This window comes from Falco naumanni, chromosome 6 (genome assembly GCF_017639655.2).
Source record: "Falco naumanni isolate bFalNau1 chromosome 6, bFalNau1.pat, whole genome shotgun sequence".
Lineage (NCBI taxonomy): Eukaryota > Metazoa > Chordata > Aves > Falconiformes > Falconidae > Falco > Falco naumanni.
In genome coordinates, this window is record NC_054059.1 from 16,127,703 (window position 1) to 16,153,130 (window position 25,428).

The 25,428-nt window shown below is 37.4% G+C and overlaps 1 protein-coding gene across 8 annotated transcripts in view; it reads left to right on the plus strand.

The window, feature by feature from the left end:
• The window catches only part of LOC121089777, a 67,523-nt gene that overhangs the window by 3,872 nt on the left and 38,223 nt on the right, over positions 1–25,428 (plus strand). For 7 of the 8 annotated variants that reach the window (XR_005828353.1, XR_005828358.1, XR_005828357.1 and 4 more), the window contains one exon: positions 16,834–16,901. Coding sequence is in view for 2 of the 8 variants with exons in the window: in XM_040597285.1 (XP_040453219.1) it covers positions 16,834–16,901 (68 nt within the window). In the remaining 6 variants the exon portion in view is untranslated. Of the gene's footprint in view, positions 1–15,737; positions 15,831–16,833; positions 16,902–25,428 lie in introns of those variants that run through there. The other variant, XM_040597286.1, reaches the window with a different exon arrangement.

Below are 25,428 nucleotides of genomic sequence, written 5' to 3' on the forward strand. Positions count from 1 at the left end.
ATGTAACAATGATGTCGACACAGTTGTGCAGAATTAACCTAGATTGTTTAGTAACTTGTCTTCACTCAGACATGTGTTTTAGTACAGACACTTGCAAAGTCATACAGCTAGAAACAGGAACACAAGCAAGATTTATAAGTTTTTCAGAAAGTTTCTGTTACTCTAAATAGGGTCCAGGGATTCTAATGGACAAGTAAGTCAGTATGAACTCCCAGGGCTGTGTTATAGTAACAGTAAAAATGACCCTTACGTGATCCTAGATATATAGCATGAAATTGTGAGAAGGAGGAGGGATTTTTATTTTTAAATAGCATCGATACTATTGAAATACCATATGCAGTTCTGTTGACCACAGACTTCTCAAGTTACCTTATTTTTTGATATTAAAAAACCAACCATATGTCTGGAGCTTATGTGTGGCATTTTTCATGTGCCCTGTTACTCCTGCCTTTACACTTACTGCTCCTACTCAGCCCTTCTTTCACTCTTCACATTAGGTTCAGTGCCATGGTGTTTCTCGGATCCTGTGATCTGGGTTTTGGGTAAAGAGGGTGATGGAGCAGAAGAAACTGCAGGACAGCGTTAATTGTTTCTGTACACAGCCATGTCTTAGTGATGTCTTGGTGAGAATGCAAAGCTGCAAAAAGTGTTCAAAAACTGGAAACAGTAAAACATGTAAAGGACTCCCTATTTAACTCACAAAGTAGATCAGTGGTATCTCACAAGGGAAAAATACAAGCTTCTAAAAGTTTCCTAATTCGAAGAGTAAGGTGGAATGGATGGTGAAAGGCTGGCAAACTCACGTTATGACAAATACAAGTTACTGGCTTCAGTAGAGTCACTGGGTGAAATTTCATTCTGTGATGCAAAGGAGGTCGTAAACTACAAAATACAGGTTTTGTATCTTGAGGTAAGAATTTAATAGGAAAAGGAGGCTTTTAATAGAAGATCGTTTATTTGGGTTTTTTTTAGCTAGTTCAAACTCCTCATAGTATTTATATTGCAAAGGAGATGTATAATGTCTTAAATTTTGCCTTACCTGGAAATTGTAAATTTCATTAATAGTTGCAATTTAAATGAGTGCTGCTTTATGTTTCTCCACTGATGATAATTTCTTTGTGTATATGAAATTCTAAATAACTTAGTTTCTTGCTCTTGTCAAATTTTACTATGTCAGCTTCATTTCAGTGGCTTGGTCTTGTTTATTCTCCACTCTGGCATATTTTCATCTTTATTGTTTGATGGATGTCTTCAGTCAAAATCTGTTTTCAAACTGCTTTGTTTTGTTCAGTCCTTTAAAAAGTCTCATGACTGTTTAATGTTAGTTCATAGGCAGACTTTGGCCTGTTTGGGAGACTGGTTGACAGAGTCCCTGAGAGACAGCCCTGAAAGGTCAGGGGGTCCAGGAGGGCTGGACATTCTTCAAGAAGATAGTCTTAAAGGCACAGGAGGGGCTGTCCCCGTGTGCCAAAAGACAGGACAGGGAAAGAAGACTGGCCTGGCTGAACAGAGAGCTTTGGCTGGAACTCAGGGGAAAAAAAGGGAGTTTACCACCTTTGGAAGAAGGGGCAGGAAACTGGAGGACTATAAGGATGCCATGAGGTTATTCAGGGAGAAGACTAGAGAGGCAAAAGCCCAGCAAGAACTCGGGCTGGCTATTGCCATTAAAGATAATAAAAAATGTTTTTACAAACACATTAGAAACAAAAGGAGGGCCAAGGAGAATCTCTGTCCTTTATTGGATGCGGCAGAGAACGTTGCCACAAAGGATGAGCAAAAGGCCGAGGTACTCAGTGCTATCCTTGCCTCAGTCTTTAATAGCAAGACCAGTTACCCTCTGGGTACTCAGCCCCCTGAGCTGGAAGACGGGGATGAGGAACAGAAGAAGTCCCAACAGTTCAGGAGGGAATGGTGAGTGACCTGCTGCTCCACTTGGGCATGCACAAGCCTACAGGGCAGGATAGGATCCACCTAAGGGTACTGAAGGAGCTGGCAGAAGAGTGTGTCAAGCCACTCTCTGTCATTTATAAACGATCCTGGCTAACCAGGGAGGTCCCAGAAGACTAGTGGTTAACCATGTGACACCCATCTACAAGAAGGGCAGGAAAGAGGATCTGGGAAACTACAGGTCTGTCAGCCTGACCTTGGTGCCAGGGAAGTTTATGGAGCAGATCATCCTGAATGCCATCACGTGGCATGAACAGGACAACTGGGAGATCAGGCCCAGCCAGCGTGGGTTTGTGAAAGGCAGGTCCTGCTTGACAAACCTGATTTCCTATGACAAAGTAACCTGCCTAAAGGATGAGGGAAAGGCTGTGGATGGTGTCTACCTGGACCTCAGTAAAGCCTTTGACACAGTTTCCCACAGCATTTTCCTGGAGAACCTGGCTGCTTGTGGCTTGGACCGGGTGTATTCTATGCTGGGTTAAAAGCTGCCTGGACAGCCAAACTGGAAGAGCGGTGGTGAATGGAGTTACATCCAGCTGGTGACAGGTCACAAGTGGTGTTCCCCAGGGCTCAGTACTGGGGCCAGTTCTGGTTAATATCTTTATTGGCAATCTGGACAATGGGATCAAGTGCACCCTCAGTAAGTTTGCAGACACCACCAGGTTAAAGGGGGAGTGTTGATCAGGAAGGCTCTGCAGAGGGATCTGGACCGATGGGCCGAGGCCAATTGCATGAGGTTCAACAAGGAGAAGTGCCAGGTCCTGCATTTGGGTCATAACAAGCCCCAGAAATGCTACAGGTTTGGGGAAGAGTGGCTGGAAAGCTGCTGGGTGGAAAAGGACCTAGGGATGCCTGCCAACAGCCGACTGAACATGAGCCAGCTGGGGTGGCCAAGAAGGCCAATAGCATCCTGGCTGGTATCAGAAACAGTGTGGCCAGCAGGACAAGGGAAGTGATTGTCCCCCTGTACTCAGCACTGGTGAGGCCACGTCTCAAATCCTGTGTTCAGTTTTGGGCCCCTCACTTCAAGAGGGATGTAGAGGTGCTGTAGCGTGTCCAGAGAAGGGCCACAAGGCTGGTAAAGGGTCTGGAGCACAGGTCTTATGAGGGGTGGCTGAGGGAACTGGGTTGTGGATGAAAGGAGGCTTAGAGGGGACCTTATTGCTCTCTCCAACTACCTGAAAGGATGCTGTAGGCAGGGGGGGAAGGTCTCTTTGCCCAGATGACAAGCGACAAGTAAAGAGGAAACAGCCTCAAGCTGCACCAGGGGAGGTTTAGATTGGATATTGGGAAAAATTTGTTCACTGAAAGGGTGGTGAAGCATTGGAACAGGCTGCCCAGGGAGGTGGTGGAATCACCATCCCGGAGGTGTTTAAAAAATGTGTAGATGCAGTTGGTGCTTAGGGATGTGGTTTAGTGATGGACTTGGCAGTGCTGGGTTATGATTGAACTCAATGAACTTAAAGGTCTTTTCCAACCTAAATGGTTCTATGGTTCTATGTTTCTGCCCTGTGTTCAAGTTTCACTCAATAGTGCAGTCAAGAAGCTTGTTCTGTTTCCATGGCCTGGGCCTGCTCGGTCACAGCGTACATTTGAGCACTCCCCTGCTGGCATATAGCACGTAAAGAACGCTGTTGTAGTGGAAGATTCATGAAACAGACCTGTGCTTTGTGCTAGAGAGGGGAACCTTTCTGCTGTGGCAATTCTGTGCTGATGTGCTGGAGCTGTATTTGATGTGTTTGTGGCTTTGAGTGGAATGAAGTGGTTGAAGAGTGATACAGTATTAAGATTATTACTGGAAATTTATGTGTGTTGCTCTAGCACATTATCAAAACTGAGGCTTTACAGTGGATTCTTAATATTTGTTTGGTTTCTTTGGTCATGCATATTTATAAAAAATTCTCTGAATTCATTATGAGGATTTAGCACAGACCTTTTCACCAATTAATGTAAATGAGCACTTCATGTGCAATGTGTAGTATGCTAAAGGTTTCTGGTGTAGCATCATGATCTTGGGCTGGATCTTGTCCTTGTGATTTAGTGATAATGAAAGTTGTTTTCCATTTTCATCTCCTAAAACTGCTCTTAGAAGAGAAGGTAATTTCAGTTTCTTTGTAGTACTCTGATAAGATGCATTGGCTGTGGACTGTTAAAGGGAGTAGAAAACTACTACTGATGCTTCACAAATGCAACCAAACATTGAGAAATGCTTTTTCAGTTGTTTATTGGGAAAATTCAGTGAATTCCTCATGTTGTTTCTGTCTGTTCAATAAAACATTTGTATCTATAATGTATTTTATGCCCAATATGTGTTAAAACTTTGGAGATCTGCTAAAGAATGATTTTTCATGACTGAAGAAGTCATGATCTTGTATGGACACATGCTGTAATCATCACTTGGCAGGTTTAACATTCATAATTGGTGCTTAGGCAATATATAATCCAAGTAGATGGTATTTCAGTATTACAGGAGTAATCCTAAAGATGAATCATTTAAAAAAAATTTGCACAATGTTGCTCACAAGTAAGGTTTCTGTGGTTATGTGCTTTTACAACAAATCTACTTGTTTATTTCTATTGAAGTAATTAAGCCTATACATTAGGAAAGTTGGGCCTTTTTTATTTCATTTAAGTTGGATTTTCTCCAGACACTCTTTTTGGAACAGTCCAATGGTCTGACAATCTGGATATATCACGGTGTTTATCTCAGCAAGCTGTTCGAGCTGACAGCCTGGGGGAATATTTCCTTAAGATATGTTCGAGGGAGAACAGGGACAACAAACAGAGCCTTTGGCGCTAATAACACTTTCCATATTTGCTGTGACTGTGTATGTAGGAAATTGTGGTGTAAAGATGCTATACAGCTGCTGTTACAAAACTGCGGTCTAATCCTGATATTTTTTTTTGTTACTGTCTTTCAATGCTACCCATGAAGACTGCTAAACTGGTACTTTAATAATAATATCTTTGAGATTTTAATTGCAATTACAATAGCATACGGCAATTACAAGGACTTGTAACTATTCCCTTTTGAAAAGTTTTTTTGGATAACTGTGAAAATTCATTTACGTTTTTGCTCTAAAATGTTAACCGCAGATTTTGTTGCCTTGCGCTGTTAATGCTGTAGCCAAAACTAAACAGCGATCTCTGCTCAATCTGTTCAGATTACTGCAGCTATCAGCCACTTATTGCCTGTTCAGCATCCTCTCCACACTACTCCTGATTTTTACCCTCCGTTGGTAGGGAGGCATGTTCATTGATTTTTTTTCTGGGAGTTTTTTGTGCAGCAAAATACCAACAAATTATCAAGACAGGAAAACTTTACAGGTCCACTTGTATAACTCACTGTGTTCTTCTGTCAACTGATAGGCTGTACTGCCACTCAACTCAAAGCTTGTCTTGTCATCTACTGATGGAATTTCATTACTGTTAAAAAATGTTGCCTTTGATTTAATTCTGAGATTTGAATTAAAAAATAGAAGATAGAAGCCAAAGCTGGTAACAAGAGCTCTGTTGCAGTTCTATTCCATGCTCAAATAGAAGCTTATATCATTAAATGACAAAATTATTATACAGGAAGGAAATTTAGAACATGTTCTAGAAATAATATATATTATCATATTTTCTTGTCAGGCATACATGTCCTTTTGTTACTTCCTTGCTTAGTAAACATTTCTCTTTTGTATAGTACTATAATCATCAGTGTATTAGAAAAGATACACCTGTACTCAATTTAACAGGAAAAACAAATCACTTGGAAACCAAAATATGTGTAATCTTATGATCAAAAGCTCACAAACACAGAGAGATTAACTAGTATTATAAATTGAGAAAATCATATATATTTGAAAAATCAAGATGGAAGCTGTAAGCCAGTACAAGGCAAAGATTAGTAATTTACTTTATTTCTTGGAAGAAAAAAAAATAGCAGCTTTTCTGTTTGGTTTTAAACAAGAAGCATCTGAGAAGTACCAGCCTCCATGATGCGGTGCCGAGATTATTTTGAATCTCTTAATTTCCTTTGCCTTTTGCTTGAGTAAAATGGTTCAGCAAATTAAAGGTATGCTAAGTCTTTGTCATAAAAAAGGACTTCCGTCTGGTGTTGCAGTGGGTAGACTGTATCAGGCTATCAATAAACGTGCACTTTTTGCAACACTGATGTTCAGATGGTGTTTTAGGTCTTAGGCTGTTCTGCTTTCAGTCTGCCAGATGACTCTGTACCAGCCTTTGCTATGTGTGTAATTAAATTGTCTTTTGCCAGGGCTTGCACAGTCAAAATATTACTTTAGCCAGCAGTCATGTAAGACTGTTGGCCAAAATAATACCTACCAAACTAATAATAGGGACCTGTACCCTATTGAGAATATGATGACTAAATACATTTTAGTTTGCTTGTGCAGGTTTCTTTATGCAGAAGGGCCTCCTTTGTACCCCTTCTGGCTACAGAAGGGTTACTTCATCCTCTTCTGCCATTGCAAATATTGTTAAGAATTTCGGAATTACTTGTTATGACCTATTCAGTAAGACTTAGCGTTAGCTCTACAGCTTTCTCCTCAGTTTCCCTCCATTCCAAAGGGCAGCTTCATGAATATGAGTTTCACTGTATATATAAAAGGGTGCCATGCACCACCACCCTTTTACATTTTTCAAATTAGTAGTTCTGAACCTGCCATCAAGTCTAAAACCAGGGAGTGTAATATTGTTGCAGCTGATAGTGGTGGTATGTGTTCTCAGCAGTGCAAGCTGTAGACATATGCATCTCGGCAATAATCTTGTTTTCTGAAACTAGCTATTCAACGTGTTTCTGATGCCCCTCGGGTTAACTTTTTCTAATAATGAGTTAGCATCTCCACACCAAGAAGAGTGTGACACATTTGTTTCTTCATCTGTTTAGATGCAAAATTCTGGAGCCACTGCAACTATTCCCTATCTGTGTTTAAATATTCTCATTGTACAGTTGCACAATTCCTGCCTGAAATACTACCGTATACTTGGGGATAGAGTAACAATTGCAGCAGCTTCCATGGCCGTCCAGTTTGTCATGAAAATACTATGGTAGTCTTTTCTTTGATTTTCAGCATCAGCTTGCATTCCAGTGTTGTCCAAAATGCATGAAGCAACACATGGATGTCGCCATCATAACATAAACACTTAGAATAGGGGGCAGCATGTTTAATGTGTCTGATATGCCAGTGGCAAATAGTAAGAGCTATAACGGCTGGAAGTACCCTGCATGTGTATGGTGGCAAGCTAAAATAACTAATGTCCTTAAAGCCATAAAGGAAAAGTAATCTGTTCGCTTATTTCCTAGAGACACACCACTCAGAAGAGCACTAGGTAAACTGGGGTATACCATCATAACCCCTGGAATACGCAAGCGCACCAGTGAGTATTCAGAATATACTTAGTTTAGGGAATTGTAGATAATTGGAGGTAGTTTGGTTTAAGGTTGGCTGCACAGATGTGAAAATATCTCTTTTGTAGACATACCCACTGTAGATAATCATACACAGTGAAACTCATGTCCTTGAAGCTGCCCTTTGGAATGGAGGGAAACTGAGGAGAAAGCTGTGGAGCTAACGCTAAGTCTTGCTGAATAGGTCACAACAAGTAATTCAGAAAGTCTTAACAATATTTGCAATGGCAGATGTAGAGCCAATATTTCTTGCAGACTCAAAAGATTTCAATATGCCAAAAGAAACTTAATGCAAAGTCCTCCTAGTTAGTAGAAGAAAATTCTTAGGATACAGACAAGACAAATGTAAAACAATAAATTTTTTTTCTGCAGTGTTTTAGAATAACTAAAGAAGCTTAGAAACAGACTCATATTTTCACTGCACAAAGTATGCTTTTTAAAGAAACCAGATTCTAAAATTTATTGACATGTTTCATGTAGTTTGTAATTTTATTTGAAATTCCAGTTTTAAAATAAATTCCTTTGTAGAAAACATTCAAAATTCCAAAACTTCTATGCATCAAGACACCTTTCAAGATTTAATTTTATTTAATCATTTGTAAGCAAGTAAGAAACAGTCTGGAGACATTTTCAAAAGTCTGGGCATGGGATATCAGAACTCTGCAGACGCTGTTCCTGAGGATTAATGTTACAAACTTCGGAGTGAACCCCTGAAAGCAAGTGTGTTATGCTGCTCAGTGGATGCAGATAAAAGCCTGACAACCTCTGCTGCCTGTGTAATCGGGCTCACGAGGCAGCTGTGTGAGGCATGCATTTTCTGAGGCCTCTCAACCTGTTAGTTATTCGGTAAGTCTGGACTTGAAAAGAAGCTCTCAGAACTGGGCACTGTTTGTACAAGATAAAAGCTACCAATCTCTGATTTGACTGAAATGCAGTGAAAGGTAATGCAGGAATCATGGTACCTTTTTTGAAGGTACCATTGTGAATACAGCTGGCCATAAATACTTTTCCACTGTTCATATTTTGGGGCTTTTTTACTGTGCTATTTTCCATTTTTATGTACTTTCACTATCTGTTTTTAGGAAAGAATGATACCCCACTTTAGTCTTTCAGAAAATAGCCTGAAGCCTTTATTCAGGTTTTACTTTGCTTTATTGGGGCACATTCCCACATACGAAAGTAATTTTGGAAACAAAGAAATACAATTTCATCTCTGATTAAGAGCTGAGCAGGAGGTAAGTTTTGCTTTTGGAAGTTGGCCTTTAGTTTTAGGAAAAAAGGTTATTTTTCAAAAGCATCTAAGTCATCTCAGAACATATATTTTCAAGGCAATAGTCACTTGGGTATGCCCAGCTTTAAATAGTTCCAACGTAAAGGGATTCACACCCTTAATTAGATGTTAGAGATTCCTGTTCAAAACATGAGAAGAACTAGGAGACTAAGAATGGAATCAGTAGGAGTCAGCACAGCTCACTGGGAGATACAGCAGACAACAAATGTAGAGGAGAGGAATTAAATAACTCGGCCAGCTCTTGGGGGACGAGGCTGACTTTCTTTAGTCAGGCTGCAATCAAAACAAAGGAAGAAAATAGGCAAATATGGGGGTAAAAGTTCTTGAACATAACCATGAAACTAATGTTTTTAAAAAGTAAAACATTTTAAAAGCGTATTATGGCTTCTAAGAAAACTTACTAAAAATGCTGATTAGTTAAGAAAAAGGAAGAGGTATCAGTGCAGCCTGCAGGTGAAGAAAACGATCAGCAAAGTACATGGCTACTCCAGTCAATTCGTAAATACATTTCAGCCTGTGCAGCACCGTCAGCATCATACTGCTTGAAACTAATGTTTTCATTTATCTCCTTATCCATCATAGTCATGAACATAAAAAAAAAAGTTCCTACCAATAATCTTCGTGTTCACACACTTGCCTCGCTCAAATCCATTCATTCTTTAGAAACTAAAGCAGTGTGCATTTTTCATTGCTACAGTTATACATATATCTTAAATACTTTTGTATACTGCTTTCTTTACTTGCTGAGTACAATTTCTTTTATTTTTCAGGATTTTCACTTACCTGGGTTTGACAACCCTTCCTTCTGCTTTTTCTCTGCTGACATTACAGGGATCAATTAATAGTAACAATATGGTTTTCTTCATCTTATTTGCCACAAGACTATGTATTTATTTTTTCTTTATTCCTGTAATCTCAGTCCAGTATCCTGTGTACCAGGCTACCTTAATATTCTTTAGAATGTTCTTCAAGGGTTACAGTTTTCAACCTCAGAAGTAGAGGTAAAAAATTTATTATTTCCCTCTGCTGAATGCTCAGGAATACAATTTTGTATTTAGTCTTAGGTTTTCCTCTCCCTTATGCTCTATACTTCTCCTATACTGTCTTTATCAAGTTTCCCTGGCCTGAGCTGTCCATTCCTGCCTACCTGTTTGTACACTTTGTGTTCTGTCTTCTGCCCTGTTGTTATATGGCAAAAATGGTATAAAATGTTGTCTTCAAAGTAATTGTCATTGCTTTAATAAAGTGACTTGCAAGAAATTTCATTAATCTGGTGTTGCATTAGATAAGATACTGTGTAAAACAGGAAACAAAATTATAAATGGAGAAGACACTAATCAGAGGACTGAGTTGTAACACAGCAAATTTATACATTGGTATTCACACAAATTCAGACATTTAACTCAAGCTAAATCAGAATCATTTCCCTCCAAGTGGAAAAACAGTCACCTAACTTTGGGCTGCATTTAGAAACTCATTTAGAAACTGTAGTAGGATACATGCCACGCCACTTTTGCCACCATGAGTTAGGTGTCAAATATGAGTTAGCGGTTTAGGCTTCCTCTATAATTCATAGAGAAAGAGAACCCCTTCTAGAGGGTAATTGATCCTGTTCTGAAATAAGTGTTTAAGACAGGGTAAGTTGTTTTTCAGCAGTATTTCTCTTGACTGTAGAGAAAGAATGAACAATTAGAGTAAGTACCTGTATTTCAAACCGGTCATGTGAGGTAACATGAATCCTGTCCCCCATGAGCTGTATAAACTCCCCCATAGTTTATAACAGACTCACAGAGTGGTTAAGGTTAGAACGGACCTCTGGAGGTCATCTTGCTCAAGCAGGGTTACCTAGAACCAGTTGCCTAGATCCATGTCCAGCTGGCTTTTAAATATCTCCAAGGATGGAAACTCTCCAAGCTCTCAGTGCTCAGTCACCCTCACAGTAAAGCAGTGTTTCCTGATGTTCAGGTGGCACCTCCTGTATTTTGGTTTGTGCCATTGCCTCTGGTTCCGTCAATGGGCACCACTGAAAAGAGCCTGACTCCATTTTCTTTACACCCTCTGTTCAGGTATTTATATACATTGATGAGATCCCACTGAGCCTTCTCTTCTCCAGGCTTGACAGTCCCAGTTCTCTCAGCCTGTCCTCATAAGGGAGATGCTCAGTCCCTGAACTCTCGTTCGGCTCCTTACCCATCCCCAGGCAGAGCTCCATGCACTCCAGCTGCTCTTTCACATAAAGAGCAATTCCCCCTCCTCATCGTCTTAGCTGTCCTTCCGCCACAGCATGTCTCCCTCCATCCCATGTGACTCCTTAGTATTCAAATGGCTAATTTTTTAGATTGGTGAAATCATAGGATTGGCAATAATGTAAGACTATTCAACAACACACAGCTTCTGATAATAAATATTTCCACATCTGTTTAATTATAGTCCTATTTGTAGTACTTGTTAGCTTTCTGTTAGTATTTATTCATGCTGAAGTGTACACATTCAGTGAGTCAAACTGTGTGTAGTATTTTAAATTAGTGGCTATAAATATTAAAAAGAATTGTCCCTTTTAACCGTAATAGTAAGTAATATTTCAAGCAAAAATCCCCAAACAAACCACAACCTAAAAGTAAAATTATAAAATTACATTGTAATACCCTGAATGCATCTAATGCTTACCATCCTATAGCATTTAATACAGTGATAAGCAAACAATAACTGTACTGAAGTGAAGCTATTTCTTTGCATTATAAGTCTCCCCAACAGCTTGTGATAGGAAGAAAATAAATGACCTTTGTGTTCTGTGGAAGCTGTAGAATTTATGTGGGGTTGGATGTCATGCCAAAAGTGATACTCCAAGTCTTGCCAGTCTAGAGTGACGTGGACTCCCCTTATCAATGGCTTTAGCTTATCACTCATCTGAAAAAATTACCCCATCAATATCTAAAGCCATACTAGGTGTCTGTCTTAGTTCTGAGTCAGAGGAAAGCACATCTGAGTCATCAGTATCTGTTCCCATACTCTGCCTGATGTTTTACTTTGAGTTGTGCTACGTATCACCTAGACCTTAATCTACTTAGCTTGTGAAAAACAATAGAATTACAGCACAATCAAATATGACTATTGATAAATATATTCAGTCAGTTGACACAATGCATCTACTGTTGCACAGGACACGATTTTCTACCTTCTGCAAGGTTTCAATACATTCTCTTAACTCATCATCCTGAATTTAAACAATGACACTGTATTTAAAATATTGGGTTAAAATGACAGGTAGGGTACTTGTGAGCCCTAAGAACATGTGCTCATATTTCAAATTTCACAGTTGAATCTATTTCAAATGAACTTGTAATCTTTAAGCCTGGGAGAGAAATTTCTGCTTTTGCTAAGATGAAAACCAGACTGATCCCTTCTGAAGGACAGGAGATCAGAGAAAAACAGAGCTAGCTAAGAACCTCAGGAAGTCACCCAATCCATTTTCCTGTCCCAAAGAGTTATGTATCGGTGCATGTCACTTCTAACAGATGCTTTTCTAATTTGTCCTGACTGTGCTCCAATATTTGAGATACTACAACCTCTTAGACATCTGGTTTAGTTCTTTGTTATCCTTACCTTTAAAACACTTTGAAACCATAAGGAACAGGACACATCATAATTTCACTTTTACAGCATTACAAGGTTCATTTGACCTGAAAAGGTGTATGCATTTTTAAGGAGAGCAAAATCAATGAAGGGCCTCACGTGGTTTCCAAATACAACTATGTTGCAGTATTGGCCTAATATTGCAGGGTCAGGGCACTTGTTAAGGACTACAAGACCTTAATTTTAATCCTCTTTTCCATCTTCTGGGATCTGAGCCTGCATCTCTCAGAAGACTCCTTAATCCTCAGACTGTGCTGTGTCTTCAGTATATAGCGAGTGATTAAGGCATCTCAATCTCTCCTGTTACTCTTCTACTCTCTAACAAGATGTAAAAACCTTTGTGAAAACGTGAGTGTCATACCCATTAGTTGTCTACATTGTTACTCTTTTGGTCTCTGACTCACTAATCCATAGTGGAACAATATCATCAGTGGTCCAGGATAGACCAGTGATTAAAGAAACAGGTTTTAAGTTAGGTCTGACTGTTTCTGGATAATGGTTTAAACAGAAGGCTCAAACATTCTGGGATAGTGCATTGACAACTATTGATTTATTTCTTATTGCTGGATTTAAAAGAGCAAGGAGGTATAGTGTATTTTAAACATATTTTAAGCAATTCAGCGTAATACAAGGCTGGATGCTAAAAGGCTGGCAATGAGATTAATGTCAATTTAGAAGGGACAAATCCCTAGACTGTAGGGTTAATGAAGCTTTGTGCTGTGAATATACTTGACCTGAACTATGGACCTAACTTTGGTTGATGTGACACAGATAAAGGAATTTGGATTCTGGTTACTGCCTTCCAATGGAGGGATTCAGTCAAATGGAATCCTTGTCTTCTGCTGCTTATCTAAAAGGTGCAATAGCTCAGTCTTTAAACATTAATTTAAAAATACTGTTTCAACCATACATGATGTTGAAATAAAAGATTTCAAGTATGATTTTGAACAAAGAGTTTACATTTGTCATGCCTTTTAACGGGAAATACAGACCTTAGAAAGCACCATTTCCCACACATTTTGATACCTGTAATAAGTGATGTTTCAGTAGCTAGTCATCTGGTTAAAAATGCAGACTTGCTCTGTGAGTGCCTTGGTTTTCAGTTAATATACCCATAACTTATAAGGGCTAAACCTGATCTTTTAAAATGTATTTCCAAATATAGTTAAATATTTTAAATAGCAAATTATTTTTTCCCCAGTTTACATTTCATTTTAGACTTACTACACTATTTTTTTTTGCCAAATCTGTTTTCACTTGCATTTACTGTTTCCAGGTCTGAGATGGCTGCTTCAGCCCTGTGTTCTGCGCATTTTGTGCTGACTTGACATTGCTAATAGTGGGGTTATTAAGTAAGCAAGCCAGACGCTGTATGTGGAGAAAAAAAAGATGAAATCCAGTAGCAATAATTGCCTTGCAGCCTTGGATATGGGTGACTTGACCCCCCAAAAGCAAATCTTTTCAGTTTGGGTTTTCTTACTCAGGAGGAGGACAATGGAAGGAACCTATTACTTCGCAGCACTTCAGACACAGCTTCAGTAGTTTTATAGAGCAACTCATGGACTGTCTGCCTAAACTGTTGCTGGAGTTCTATAGACCTAGGTTTCTTCTGAAATTAAGCCTTCAGTGCCTTCAGTCACTTTGCTCCAGAGTACATATTTGCCCCTTATCCTGCTTTAGTTGGTCCAAGTCCTTTCTTGAAGTTAGACACCTGAAACAGGATGCAGTACTCCGTTTAAGCATCTGTCCATGCCTGTGAGAGTAGAAACGCTACTTCATATTGCATTGTCTGCAACACTGTTGTTTACGTATCCTAGTATGGCTTACTTTTTGACAATAGTAAGACACTGTTGATTCACCTTGGTTTATGAACCACAATGACTCCCAGATTATTTTTTAAAGACCTTCTGCCTAGTCATCTTGCAGTTGTACTTTTGGTAAACCCTAAACAGAATAATACTTTGAACTTGTTTTCTTTTTTTTTCTTGCATTGATTTTTTCTCCAGTTTGTTCAAGCATCCAAATTCTAATTCTGTCATTCAATCTGCTTATATACTCTCCAAACCTAATATAAAATACAACTGTAATAAATTACTCTTTTATTTGATAATCTAATTTACTGGTTGCACATTATTGAGTAGTACTAGATGTAAGGAAAAATTCTGTGGTCTTATACTCAGTCATCCCTCCCTTTGGACAATGAACTATTAATTTTAAATTTTCTTGTAAAAAATAGTTAAAATAGTTTCCCAGGTGCTTTTGTACCTGTCTTACTTTAGTTTCATCAAGATATTTTACTTTGATTGCTTGAAATAAAGTCTCATGGAAGTATAAAAAAAATTTTACAAGTTAATACATAGGATCATTTCTGCTTCCCTCCTGTCCACAAGGTCTATTGCCTGGTTTAGAAGGAGATTAATTGGCTTAATGCAAAGGATTCCTTACAGATAATCTCTTAGGCTATCCCTTAAAGACCTTCAACTTGTTTGGTTATTTATTGCAGCATTTTTCTGAGAATTGCAGTTGGCTGACTGGTTCATAAATTCCTAATTCCCTCTCTTCTTCCTTTTAAGATGTGTTGTAATTCTTTCTGGTACCTTATTTACTGCCTACAGATAATGTGGCAATTAGGAAATTCTCTAGAAAACATGGATTTGAGCTTGAAGATGAATTTTAAACCCGAGGCAGTCCTTCCCTTAGCAGTGTGTTAACTTCTGGGCAGTTATGCAGAAACCGTTCCATTGCAGTCTAGAAGGAAAGCAATAAATCTGGATCCAGTCTACTCTCAAGCAAGAATTCATGACTGTGGATCAGGAGTGGACAGGAATGCCTTACTGTTGTCTGGCATTACATGCAGCATTTCTGGACAGGATGCATTTCAGACATGTCAGTATCCTTGGGATTTTTTATTGTCTAGGCAGCAGGGTATCAAATTTTTGGGTTGTCATTCTAAGTCACTTACATACTGCTCTGTGCTATATATGTCATATGGATGCCAAATCCTTGGTTTTGAAACTCCTGGGATTAAGTGTTTAAATATTTGTATTGGGTCTCTCTTCAGATCTTCTTTGAATAGAGGATGCAATCTGATTTTAGGCTAAGGGTTTCCAGCTGAAAATAACCAGGGGGTGGGAGGGCACAAGAACAAACTGTATTGGAAAGGCAGGTGCAGTACAGTCTTAGGAACAGACTGGAGAGGCGCTATGTTGAGTTTTCAGAGGGAAGAACTGTCTTGACTATAGGCTTACTGGGTTTTGCTGCCTTTTTGCAAGATTAATAGCATCTCTCTCAAAAAAAAGTCAAAGTGGAAAAAGAGTACATGTGTAGGGCAATTCCCTTGCAAGGGGAAATATCTCTTTACAAGCTCCCAAAGCTCCCAGTATGCTTTTTGGCAGAAGTCCAACCATTGGGATTTTAAATATCATTACTTCCTATACAAATTGTTCTTTGTCCCACAGACTTTGGCCAGATGAAGTCTAATTTGATAGCACCTTTCCTGAGGCAGGCCAGACCACATGGGCTGTGGACCAGCTGCTGTAGCTGGTAGGTCATCTTTGTACTGCTGCTGTCATTGAGTGTATTAGGTACCTCCTAACTGCCATAGTGACATTATGTGCTCCTTTGCCCTCATCCCACCAAACTTTCTCTTCCTGTGTCAGTGCCAGGCAGCAATGTTGCCTGAAGAAAGGTATGGCAGTGGTAGTATGGAAAAAAAAGAAAGAAAGTTATTTTTAATCTCAATTATTCTTTTGATCAAGCTACCATTATTGGACTCCAGTATTGTTTTATGAATTATTTCCACAAAATCCTGAAGAAGAGGAAAAGACCATAATTCATTCCAGAAGCACACAGGGCACAGAGTGCTTTGACTCTGGTCATTGCAGCAGTACAAACAATAATTAGACCCCAGCAAAAAGATAGTTATTTCCCACTGCTGGTTCCTCCCATCTTGCTTGCAACCTGATTTTGCACAGAGCACCACAGCTATTTATAAACTGCAAAAGCTGAGAATAAGAAGAGCTTTGTATTCATATGACAGTGTCAGGAGAGCAATACTTTAGCTAAGCTGGGATGACCTCTACAAACCCCTATTTTTTTGTTTGTAATACTACTGGTATTTCGGGGACTGACGTCTCTCAGCCACAGGCCCAACTCCATGTGATTTATCTCTTCTTACATATAAAAATAAACCAAGTTGTATTAAAAAGCCTTTTTGTTTTGTTGTTGGTTTTTTTTTTTTAAAGTAAAGCAAAGCTGATAGAAGTTTTTTGGCCTTTAATTTTAGCTATATGAAATCAGTCAATAGGACAGGCTGTTTACCAGAAGATACGAGCAGTTTACCAGGAAGGCCAGAAGGTGTTACAATACTGAGTTATTTCGAGGAGAGAGTAGGGGTGTAGGTGGAACAGGTAGATACATTAGGGGAAAAAACATGTCTTCCAAAGACCTTGCAGTGGTAGAAAATGCAGTACAGTTCTAGCAGGTCTGCATGTGCCTGCAAATGAGCATCTCAGGTATTATTTCTCTGTTTCTCCTTTTGTTCTAGGTAAAAAGAAGACACTGCACCAGGGAGTGGGGAACCTTAAATTTCCAGTCTTACTTTTTGCAAAGGAGGTATAATTCTAAAACTTTCTAGAAGAAAATTCTTCTCTAGCTCATTTGCCACTAAGAGCTATGGTGTTTTGTTTGGAGCAATTTGGCCTGGAATTGTTACCTGACAAATGCTGGCTTCTAAGAAGAAGAAAGCAAAAAAATATGTAAAAGCTTTCTTTGCTTACTTTGAATGCACTGGGATAAAATGCCGTAGAAATACTAGCTAGAAGCAAATTGACTTAGTGTCAGTTTGAGCTCCTACCAAACTATTAGATACTATTACTAGAATAGAAACCTGCACCACCTGCTTTTGCCAAATAGATGTTACAGAACTACATATTAAAACATACACATTTTTTAGATTTTCTAAAGGAAAAGGTTTTTTAAATCAGTCAAAACTCTTCTTCAAATTTGTCAAGATACTTGCCTCTCATTTGAACATAGCAACAAAATAAGAGTAGGACGTGTTTGATTCCTTTCCTAAAATCATGAAAAAGGAGTTTACAGTTTTGATTTACAACCTTTCGGAACTGAAACTAAAAGCAATGCATTACTACCCAGTTCATGGGTAAAATACCTTTTAAACCTACTTGTTCACATTCATTCAACACAAATGTTTTCAGAAGCAATGGGAATGGTTCAGCACCAGAGTTGTTACTGTTTTAATACTTCCATGGATACGAGTAGGAAAATATAGTAAGAAAATGGTAACTTCACAATTTCTGCAAAAGGATATTTAAGAATAATGGGACTTATACAGCACTTTTAAAATGTAAAACAAGCACAGACAACTCCCAGTCAATAAATGCCAATCACCTTTTGTCACTGTCTAGCGATTTGGAAATCTGAGATGAGAAAGGCAAAGGGAGATATGCAATTCAGCTGTCCAGCTTGTTGAAAGAAATAATGGAAAAGTAGAACAATAACATGTAGTTTAAAAAAAAAGGTGGGTAAACTTCCTTTCTATATACATGAGGATTAGGTAAATTTATAATCTCATGTAATTACAAAACAAAACCAGTGACGTTGCTATCTGATAATTGCAAGTAAATGATACAAATTTACAAATACTGATATTTACAGAAAGCTGATTTTACTTGAATACACATATAAAGATTTTTAGTTATTAATATCGCTAATATTTCATGAATAGGGGAAAAGGCTAGATTAATTAGCTAAGTTTCATATTGAGATTTTTTAATCACTGTGGTTGTATTAAAAAAACCCAACTATGTGTGTGAAAATGCCTTGTTGAACTAACCATCTTTCTTCTCAGGTAAAGGGAAATCTGGTCTGTTATTTAACATTCTGAAGCTACAAATAGAGATTTTTTTTCATGTATTTGTGCTGTTTACATGCTTAAATGCTAATGTAGGTCAGCGATCCATTGTTAGTGACTGAAAGGCCTAGAATCCAAACATACCTGCTGTTTGGACCCAGTGTTCATAATCAAATGCAAGTTTTCCCAACAGCCTTTAGGGTACTGAAGTGCGGTACTGAGAGCTTATGAACCTGTTGCCCAAGTTAGCTCTGAGCTAGCTTTCACGTACCAGTGCTTGTACATGTGTTGTATTGCTCTTCCTTACTATGTAAGGTCTCCATGCTTCTGGATAAGGCTGAGGAAGAATCATTTGTATGCTGAGGCAAATACCGGCATATTTTAAGATAAGCGTAATTCTACTAAATTGAGTAAATTGGTTGAGTAAGTGGAGTAATAAATTGAGTAAGTTGAGTAAGTGGAGGAATAGGCTATACATGCTAGGTCCCTGAATTAATTTTGAAGAGTCAAAGGAGACTTTTTGTAGATAATCCAGTGGAGATTTTTTCTTGAGGTCAGCACTTAATGAGACAGGACCTTAGAATTCCAGTCAGTAAGAGCTAATTAGACAATGATTATAAAAAAAAGAGAAGAATGGGTCAGGAATCTCTTAGGGAATCTGTTTCTGAAGTTTTTGGTTTAGAAGCACATCCTACATGTAAACATTACTCCATGAGCTGAGTTGGTCCAGTGCTCTTAACATTCTTGCGTACCTTGTGGTTGGTTCTGTACTGTGTTTAAGTACCTTTGCATTAATCAGAGTCATAAGATACGTGTGTTGTTACTAAAACTCTTACTTTTCTCTGTTGTTGCTGTCTTCTAAAATAATTGACTAAATCATTAACGAATGATTGAAAAATAAATGCTACTGTGCTCAATGATCATTGCTCAAGTTTTCAAAGGGTCCAAAAGGAGCCTATTCCTTCAATTTTTTCAGTCGTCTTTGAATATCCATGCTTTTATGACTGAATCACTGATTTTAAGATGTCAAATCCTTAGCAGATCTAAACTGTATAGTAATTAATTGGGTTTTATGGACATGTTCCATATCTCTTGATAAATTATTTATTTTTATCATGTGATTTGAAAGCAGGAGGATTTGAGGATAATTTTGGTAGGAACAAGTTATGTAAATAAATGGATGTGCATACAAACTCAAATGATCTTTTACACAAACAAAAACCCATAATGAAAGATACAGTATTCTTTGTAAAGGATTAGTGAAGGCATGATAACTTTCTTTTCCATTTTTCAAGTCCATGTCACCCTTTGTGAGAGGAAAACTGTCAGTGCTTCAAAAGCCTTAGTCTGAACCACCTGCTTTCATATATACAGACAGAATAAATAAATAAATACTAATGCATGCATACAAATATAGCTAGCACTAATTCTTTAGTACCAATCAGTTTGAATAATATCACTGAAACTCACCATCAATTTATAACCAATTTTATATTGGCATTGTGTAAATCGGGAGAAGTTAAGAAAGCATGTGGCAAATTCCATTCTCACCACCTTCTGAAAACTGCAGAGGTGACACAAAAGTTCTCTAAAATGGGTTTAGGGCTTGACCTTTCAGAATTCTTTATGTCCATCCTGCCTACTTAGGTTTTTTTGGTATTTTACAAAATTGATGGCAGCTCTTTGGAGTTGCAAACAGTATTACAATTACTTGAAGGAATCACAACCATCATCTGATACAGATACTCTGTAAAAAAACGCACAGGAGGAACAGTTTTTGCATAATATTGTGACAAAATGGAACAGTTTGGATCTCTGGAGAGATTTATGGAAAAGTACAAGCAGATTAGAAATGGGATCAAGTCAGGCCTGCAACAACACATCTAGCATTTACAGTGCATTTATAGAGACCGATGCTGACTGCATGGTCCTGCTGTCTTTCAATATATTTTAAAAGTTCCTCTGGGAATTCTGATGAAGGATTTAGAAGGAGACAAGATAGAACATTTTTGTTATGGTGCTCAAAATGTCAGATGCAAACTCTCTTCACTGTAATGCAGATTGGTCTCTGTATTTTGTAGGAAAGCTTAAAAGATATTGCCATTATTGATATAATACGGGAATCACAATGCATGCACAGTTAACTGAATTTTAACTTTTATTATGTTTAAGCTGTAATGTTCAAATCTGTTATTTTATGCAATGTTATATTTGGCCCCTAGCAGCTTGCTATGTCTAATTAACATCTACAGGTGTGTTTGAATGCTATCCTAATGCCCATAATTTGTAGGACCTTCATTATGGATAAAATTGCAGCAGTGCAACAAATGTATTGAAGAAACCCCATAATTTGTCTTGTTAAAACTCCAGTGAACAATATGAGTTCAGTCTGTATCTTGCTCATACTGCATTGCTTAGAATGGTGATCATGATTTTGTATGATTTTTGTACATGGGATTCTGTTTCTGACTGGGGTTTTGAGATGCTTTTAACATAAATATTGTATTTGGTACACGCAGTTATTCTGATCTGAGGATTCATCAAAAGTCTTGTGTTCTTTTTACATTTGTGATCTTTAAAATTACTAAAATATGGATGGAATTCCAGACTTAACATTGATATATTAACTAAAGGTGGTAGTTGTTCCTTTGTATGATTTTCTCCTGCATGCTCTTAGTTTGTCTCTAGTTTATCACCGAGATAAAGGACTTTTACTTTGTAAAATTGATTTGCTATGGTGAATTTCTCCTGCTGCTATTTTAATCTTTTTTGATCTGGATTTATAGTGACCTTTCTTAGAGAAATTGTTTTGTATAACCGTTTTTTGGGGGGATTTTTTTTGTTGTTGTTTTGTTTTGTTTTTACTTAGGATTTAAATGATTGCTTCAGCTTGATCCCTGAGGTTTTTTGTTTGGTTTTCATCTTCAGGATTATTTCTGTTTTACATTAGTTGGGTTGCTGTTTTCTTGGTGACCTACTTGGCTGCCACAATGTCCAGACTCAGTCTTTTTGGCTATGCTCTTTTTTAAAAGGGTGTTTCTAGAAATCTGCCTGCTTGAACAGCATACAAATAAAACAACATTTCAAGTCTTCTTTCTGATGATGTGCAAAATTTGCCACAGCATCTGTTATTTTTTGGTGGTTTTTCATGTTGGCTTTAACCATGTTATTGGAGTGAATGTATAGGCATGTTGTCTTTCTATCAACTCTGAACTATTGGATACTACAATTTCCACTTTATTCGAATTCTAGTTAAAATGTTGAGCTGTGGCTTTCTTTGGACAGTATTTATGTAAATATGGCACTTTCTTACCAAGTAAATCTATTCCTTTATTAACTGACAGCCACACCTGCAAACGTAAGCCAGTGACAGAACCAAGTAGAAAATATATTCCTGCTAACCCCTTTCACATGTCTAGATTTAATATTAAGGACATGTTTATATGGCAAATTTTAGCTGGCAACAGTTACAAATGTTATTAAGTGGATTGACGTATAGCACTGACTGAAATTTCTAACCTTCCTCAAAGCTGAGTGATGCTAAAACAAACTGGACAGTAAAAATGTCCCTTAGAGGTGAAACAGGGCAAGAAATTGTAAACTGTTATCTGTTCTGCTGTTCATTTATCTAACTTAATAGCCTGTAGGCAAAAACAGGGGAGTGAATCCGTTCTCCTTTAGTGGATTGGTAATTTATTTTTCATTATGGTCAGCAACTGAAAGATTAAAATGTTTATGAACAGAGCTCTGTGCTCAGGTAGCACAGCTACACAGCAGTGAGCATGTTGCAAAGCAATAAGGGATAAGTCTCTGAAGTGACTTCAGCTCTCACCAGTTACAAACATGCAAGGCAGAGCATATAGTGAGAAAACTACAGTCAGTAGTAATTAATAACAATTATAAGGTGATTGGCAGTCAGAAATAAGTCCTTTTCTATTCAGAGGATGTAGAATTTGCCATTAACTACAGACTTAAAGTGCTGCTGCAACAAAATTCACTGTTTTAAAGACTATATACACATGCACAAACATAAAAATCTGAGTGAGGTTGAGAAACCAAGCACTAAAAAGTTTGCAAATGCCAGAATGAAAAATGCCTCTGCAATCTTTATTTGGCATCCAAGTGCCTGTGTATTATGATATAGAAGCACATGTTTAAAATATTGCCTAATTCATTACAGCTGACAGTGCACACTATTTAAATTCTCTGAATCATTACCTTTCTCACAGATTTTTCTATGAAATGTATCACTTGCATCTGAAATCACCACAAAAATTCATTGATTTATTATCTAAAGGCCCCTGTGAAATAGTGGAATATTTTATCCCTATTTGATTTGTAGGAAGCTGAAGTATGGAGGGGCTAAGGTCAAAGAGATCCATTAATTTTGTGTGTCTAACTGGAAAGGCTGAGGCCTCATTTTTCAAGTAAGGTAGTATTTTTAGCAATTTATATGTCTAGAACAGAGGTCCCTCTGACAACTATTACATTCTGAGTGCTTAATACTTAAAAAATCAGACTATATGGTTGCAGTTTTCACTTCTTGTAGCAGAACCTCTCTGAGGCAGAGCAGCTGGGGACAACCAGGAAAGGGAAAAATTTCCAAAACTCTGTGTATAAGCTCAGTCGTTTACTTCATGGAGATGGTGCAGGATCAGCCTACTCATCACTACAAGCCTTGTAAAGCTTTAATGTGTTCAGTGAGTGTGGAATTTCTAAGGATTTTGGCTGTTGTCTCTCTCAGGTCTCTATGGGTATGTGTGAGTGGCACTTTAAAATTTTGTAGTGTGGCCATTTAAGATGGTATTTCACAGGGAGAGTGAAAGGTCCATCCTTGAAATGTCTACATCTTGCTCAAGTTCAAAACCGTGGCACAAAGTATTGAGGAGGGAAAGATGGGGGGAAATGAGATGGGGCTAAAATATTGCCAAGAAAAGATCTCAAATATTTTTTTCTAATATTTAGAAAACAACCTGATTTTACTTATTCTTTTACCACAAATATCGGAAATGTTACTTCTACTCTTTTTCTAAAATTTTCCAGGCTCAGCCACATTTCCAGTATGCAAAATATCAGCTTAAACAACTCCTGTTGGGCAAGTTTAAAATTACTTATCCAACTGCTACTAAGAGTATTGGCTATGGTTACCTCAGCCACCTGCCCTTCCAGTAATATGAAGAGCCTCATTCAGCTCTAAATTACACCACTACAATTCCAAAATAATTTATTTTTTGTAAAAGAAAGGACATCAGTGCAAAAGTGATGACAAATAATCAAAATAATGTCAGATAAAAAATATTTAAAATAATTTCTTTGTTTAAGAAACACATGATGCATAATACAAATGTAGTGAATATTGAACAGCTACAAATGAGGTAATGAAGTATGGCTTTTTTGCCTCATTGAGTATTTAGCAAGTATTTCTAGATCCAGTTACTTTTCCAGACACTCTGGCAGTTTTTGTAGGAGAAAGCCTAGTTTGTTTTCCAACTTGCCTTCAGTTATCTGCATCCTGACAATCAGAAATCCCAGATAAACAATTTACGTCAAATCTTTTTTATTTTCCAAAACCAGATTAATCCCTCAGCTAAAACATATGGAGAACTGCATATATATATTTTTGAATGAAATCCACTAACGTTCATAAAAGAACAATCCCATGCCAAAGCATCAGAGATCTCTTGCACTTTTGTTGTGTAAATCAGGAGTTATTTCAGTGCCACAGAAGAAGATATGTGACTTTTAAACTGGGGCAAATGAGAGGAGTGAGCTAATTTTAATGAAATTGTATGGAATTAACACTGTTAGTACAGTTTCTATTTTATTTTCAACTGCAAGTCAGATAAGATAATACTTAAGTGTATGTCAGTAAAGAGAAGGACAGAACAATCATGAGTTTGACCTAAAAAAAAAAAAAAAGTACAAATTATGATAATTATAGCATATTTTTCCTCTTTTTTTTTTCCTTTTGCACACTAAGTTATGTGCATACTAGAGTATGAGTGTCTTGTCTCTCTAGGAAAATTCCATTGTCTGGAAAATCTATTTTGATGCAGAATTATAGTCAAGACTGACTTTTGCCTTACTTCTGCTGTGGCAAGCACAACAGTGTCTTAGCAAAACTAGAATTACTCTTATAATGTTTATGTTGCCTTTATTTTCATAGTAATCTGGAAATTAAAAGTATCAGATGGCATGTTGGACTTTGTATGTATCTGGAAATAAGTCAGATCTTTCATGCATATATATTGCAATGGCTTTTCAGCATAGCAGCAGCTGTCTTACTTTCCCTATATCTTTTCTTTGAATTGTGACTTACTAGTTTCTCACAGAAGAATAGTGTCTCTTTTCTTTGTTCTTTGCTAATAACCTTATTAGTCCAGTTCAAGTCTCATGCAAACATTACTTTATTTAAAAATCATGTTACTTTAATAGTAAAAAGAGTACACAGAAAATATATTCATCCCTGTGAAATTAATCATTTCAGGAACTGGTAAAAATGTTAGGCATATGGTGAAATGCTTGGCATTATAGGTGTTACTGTCTTCTGTCAAGGCTTCCATGAACTCTAAGGAGAGTTGTGTGGAGCTTGCTTCTTTTTCTGAAGGAACACACAAGGATAAGAAGCCTTAGCTCCTCTTTGCTTCACCCATATTGTTCTGAAAATGGTTATTTTTTTGAAATAATGTAGTCACTTCATGAAATAATATTGATAGAATACTTAGAATTGATACATGTTACCATATGGCTTTGAAAATAAGTGTGTAAAACTGTACAATTTTATAAATAAATTTTATACAGAACAGATTAACCTTCTTTTGAAAGCATCAATCCGAAGTAATCAGGAATTATGTACTACAGATAATGCTTACCTACTACTTACAAACATTAATTGCAGTTGCTGAAAAATTAATGTTTTATGTATGAGTTTTACAGTATGAACAAAACATGTTTAAATAGCTAAAATATTTCCTCACACTTGCACAAGTAATTTACATATGAATTACTATTATATAAGTTGAAGATAATAATAACCTTAATTTCAAGGAAGCATTATGTGAAGAGAAATACATGAAGGTTTTCATAGAAAAACTGTCTTCCCTCCCACTAATTTCAAGACGTTCGTGATAGACTCTAGTCAAAGACCTTTTAATTCCTTATTTTTTAAAATAAGTATGATCTTAATAATGACCTTCTGAAATAGTGATTAAAATATTTTTATAATTCTAATGTTTCATCACTAAGTGGAAAAACCAAAATGCTTTAGAA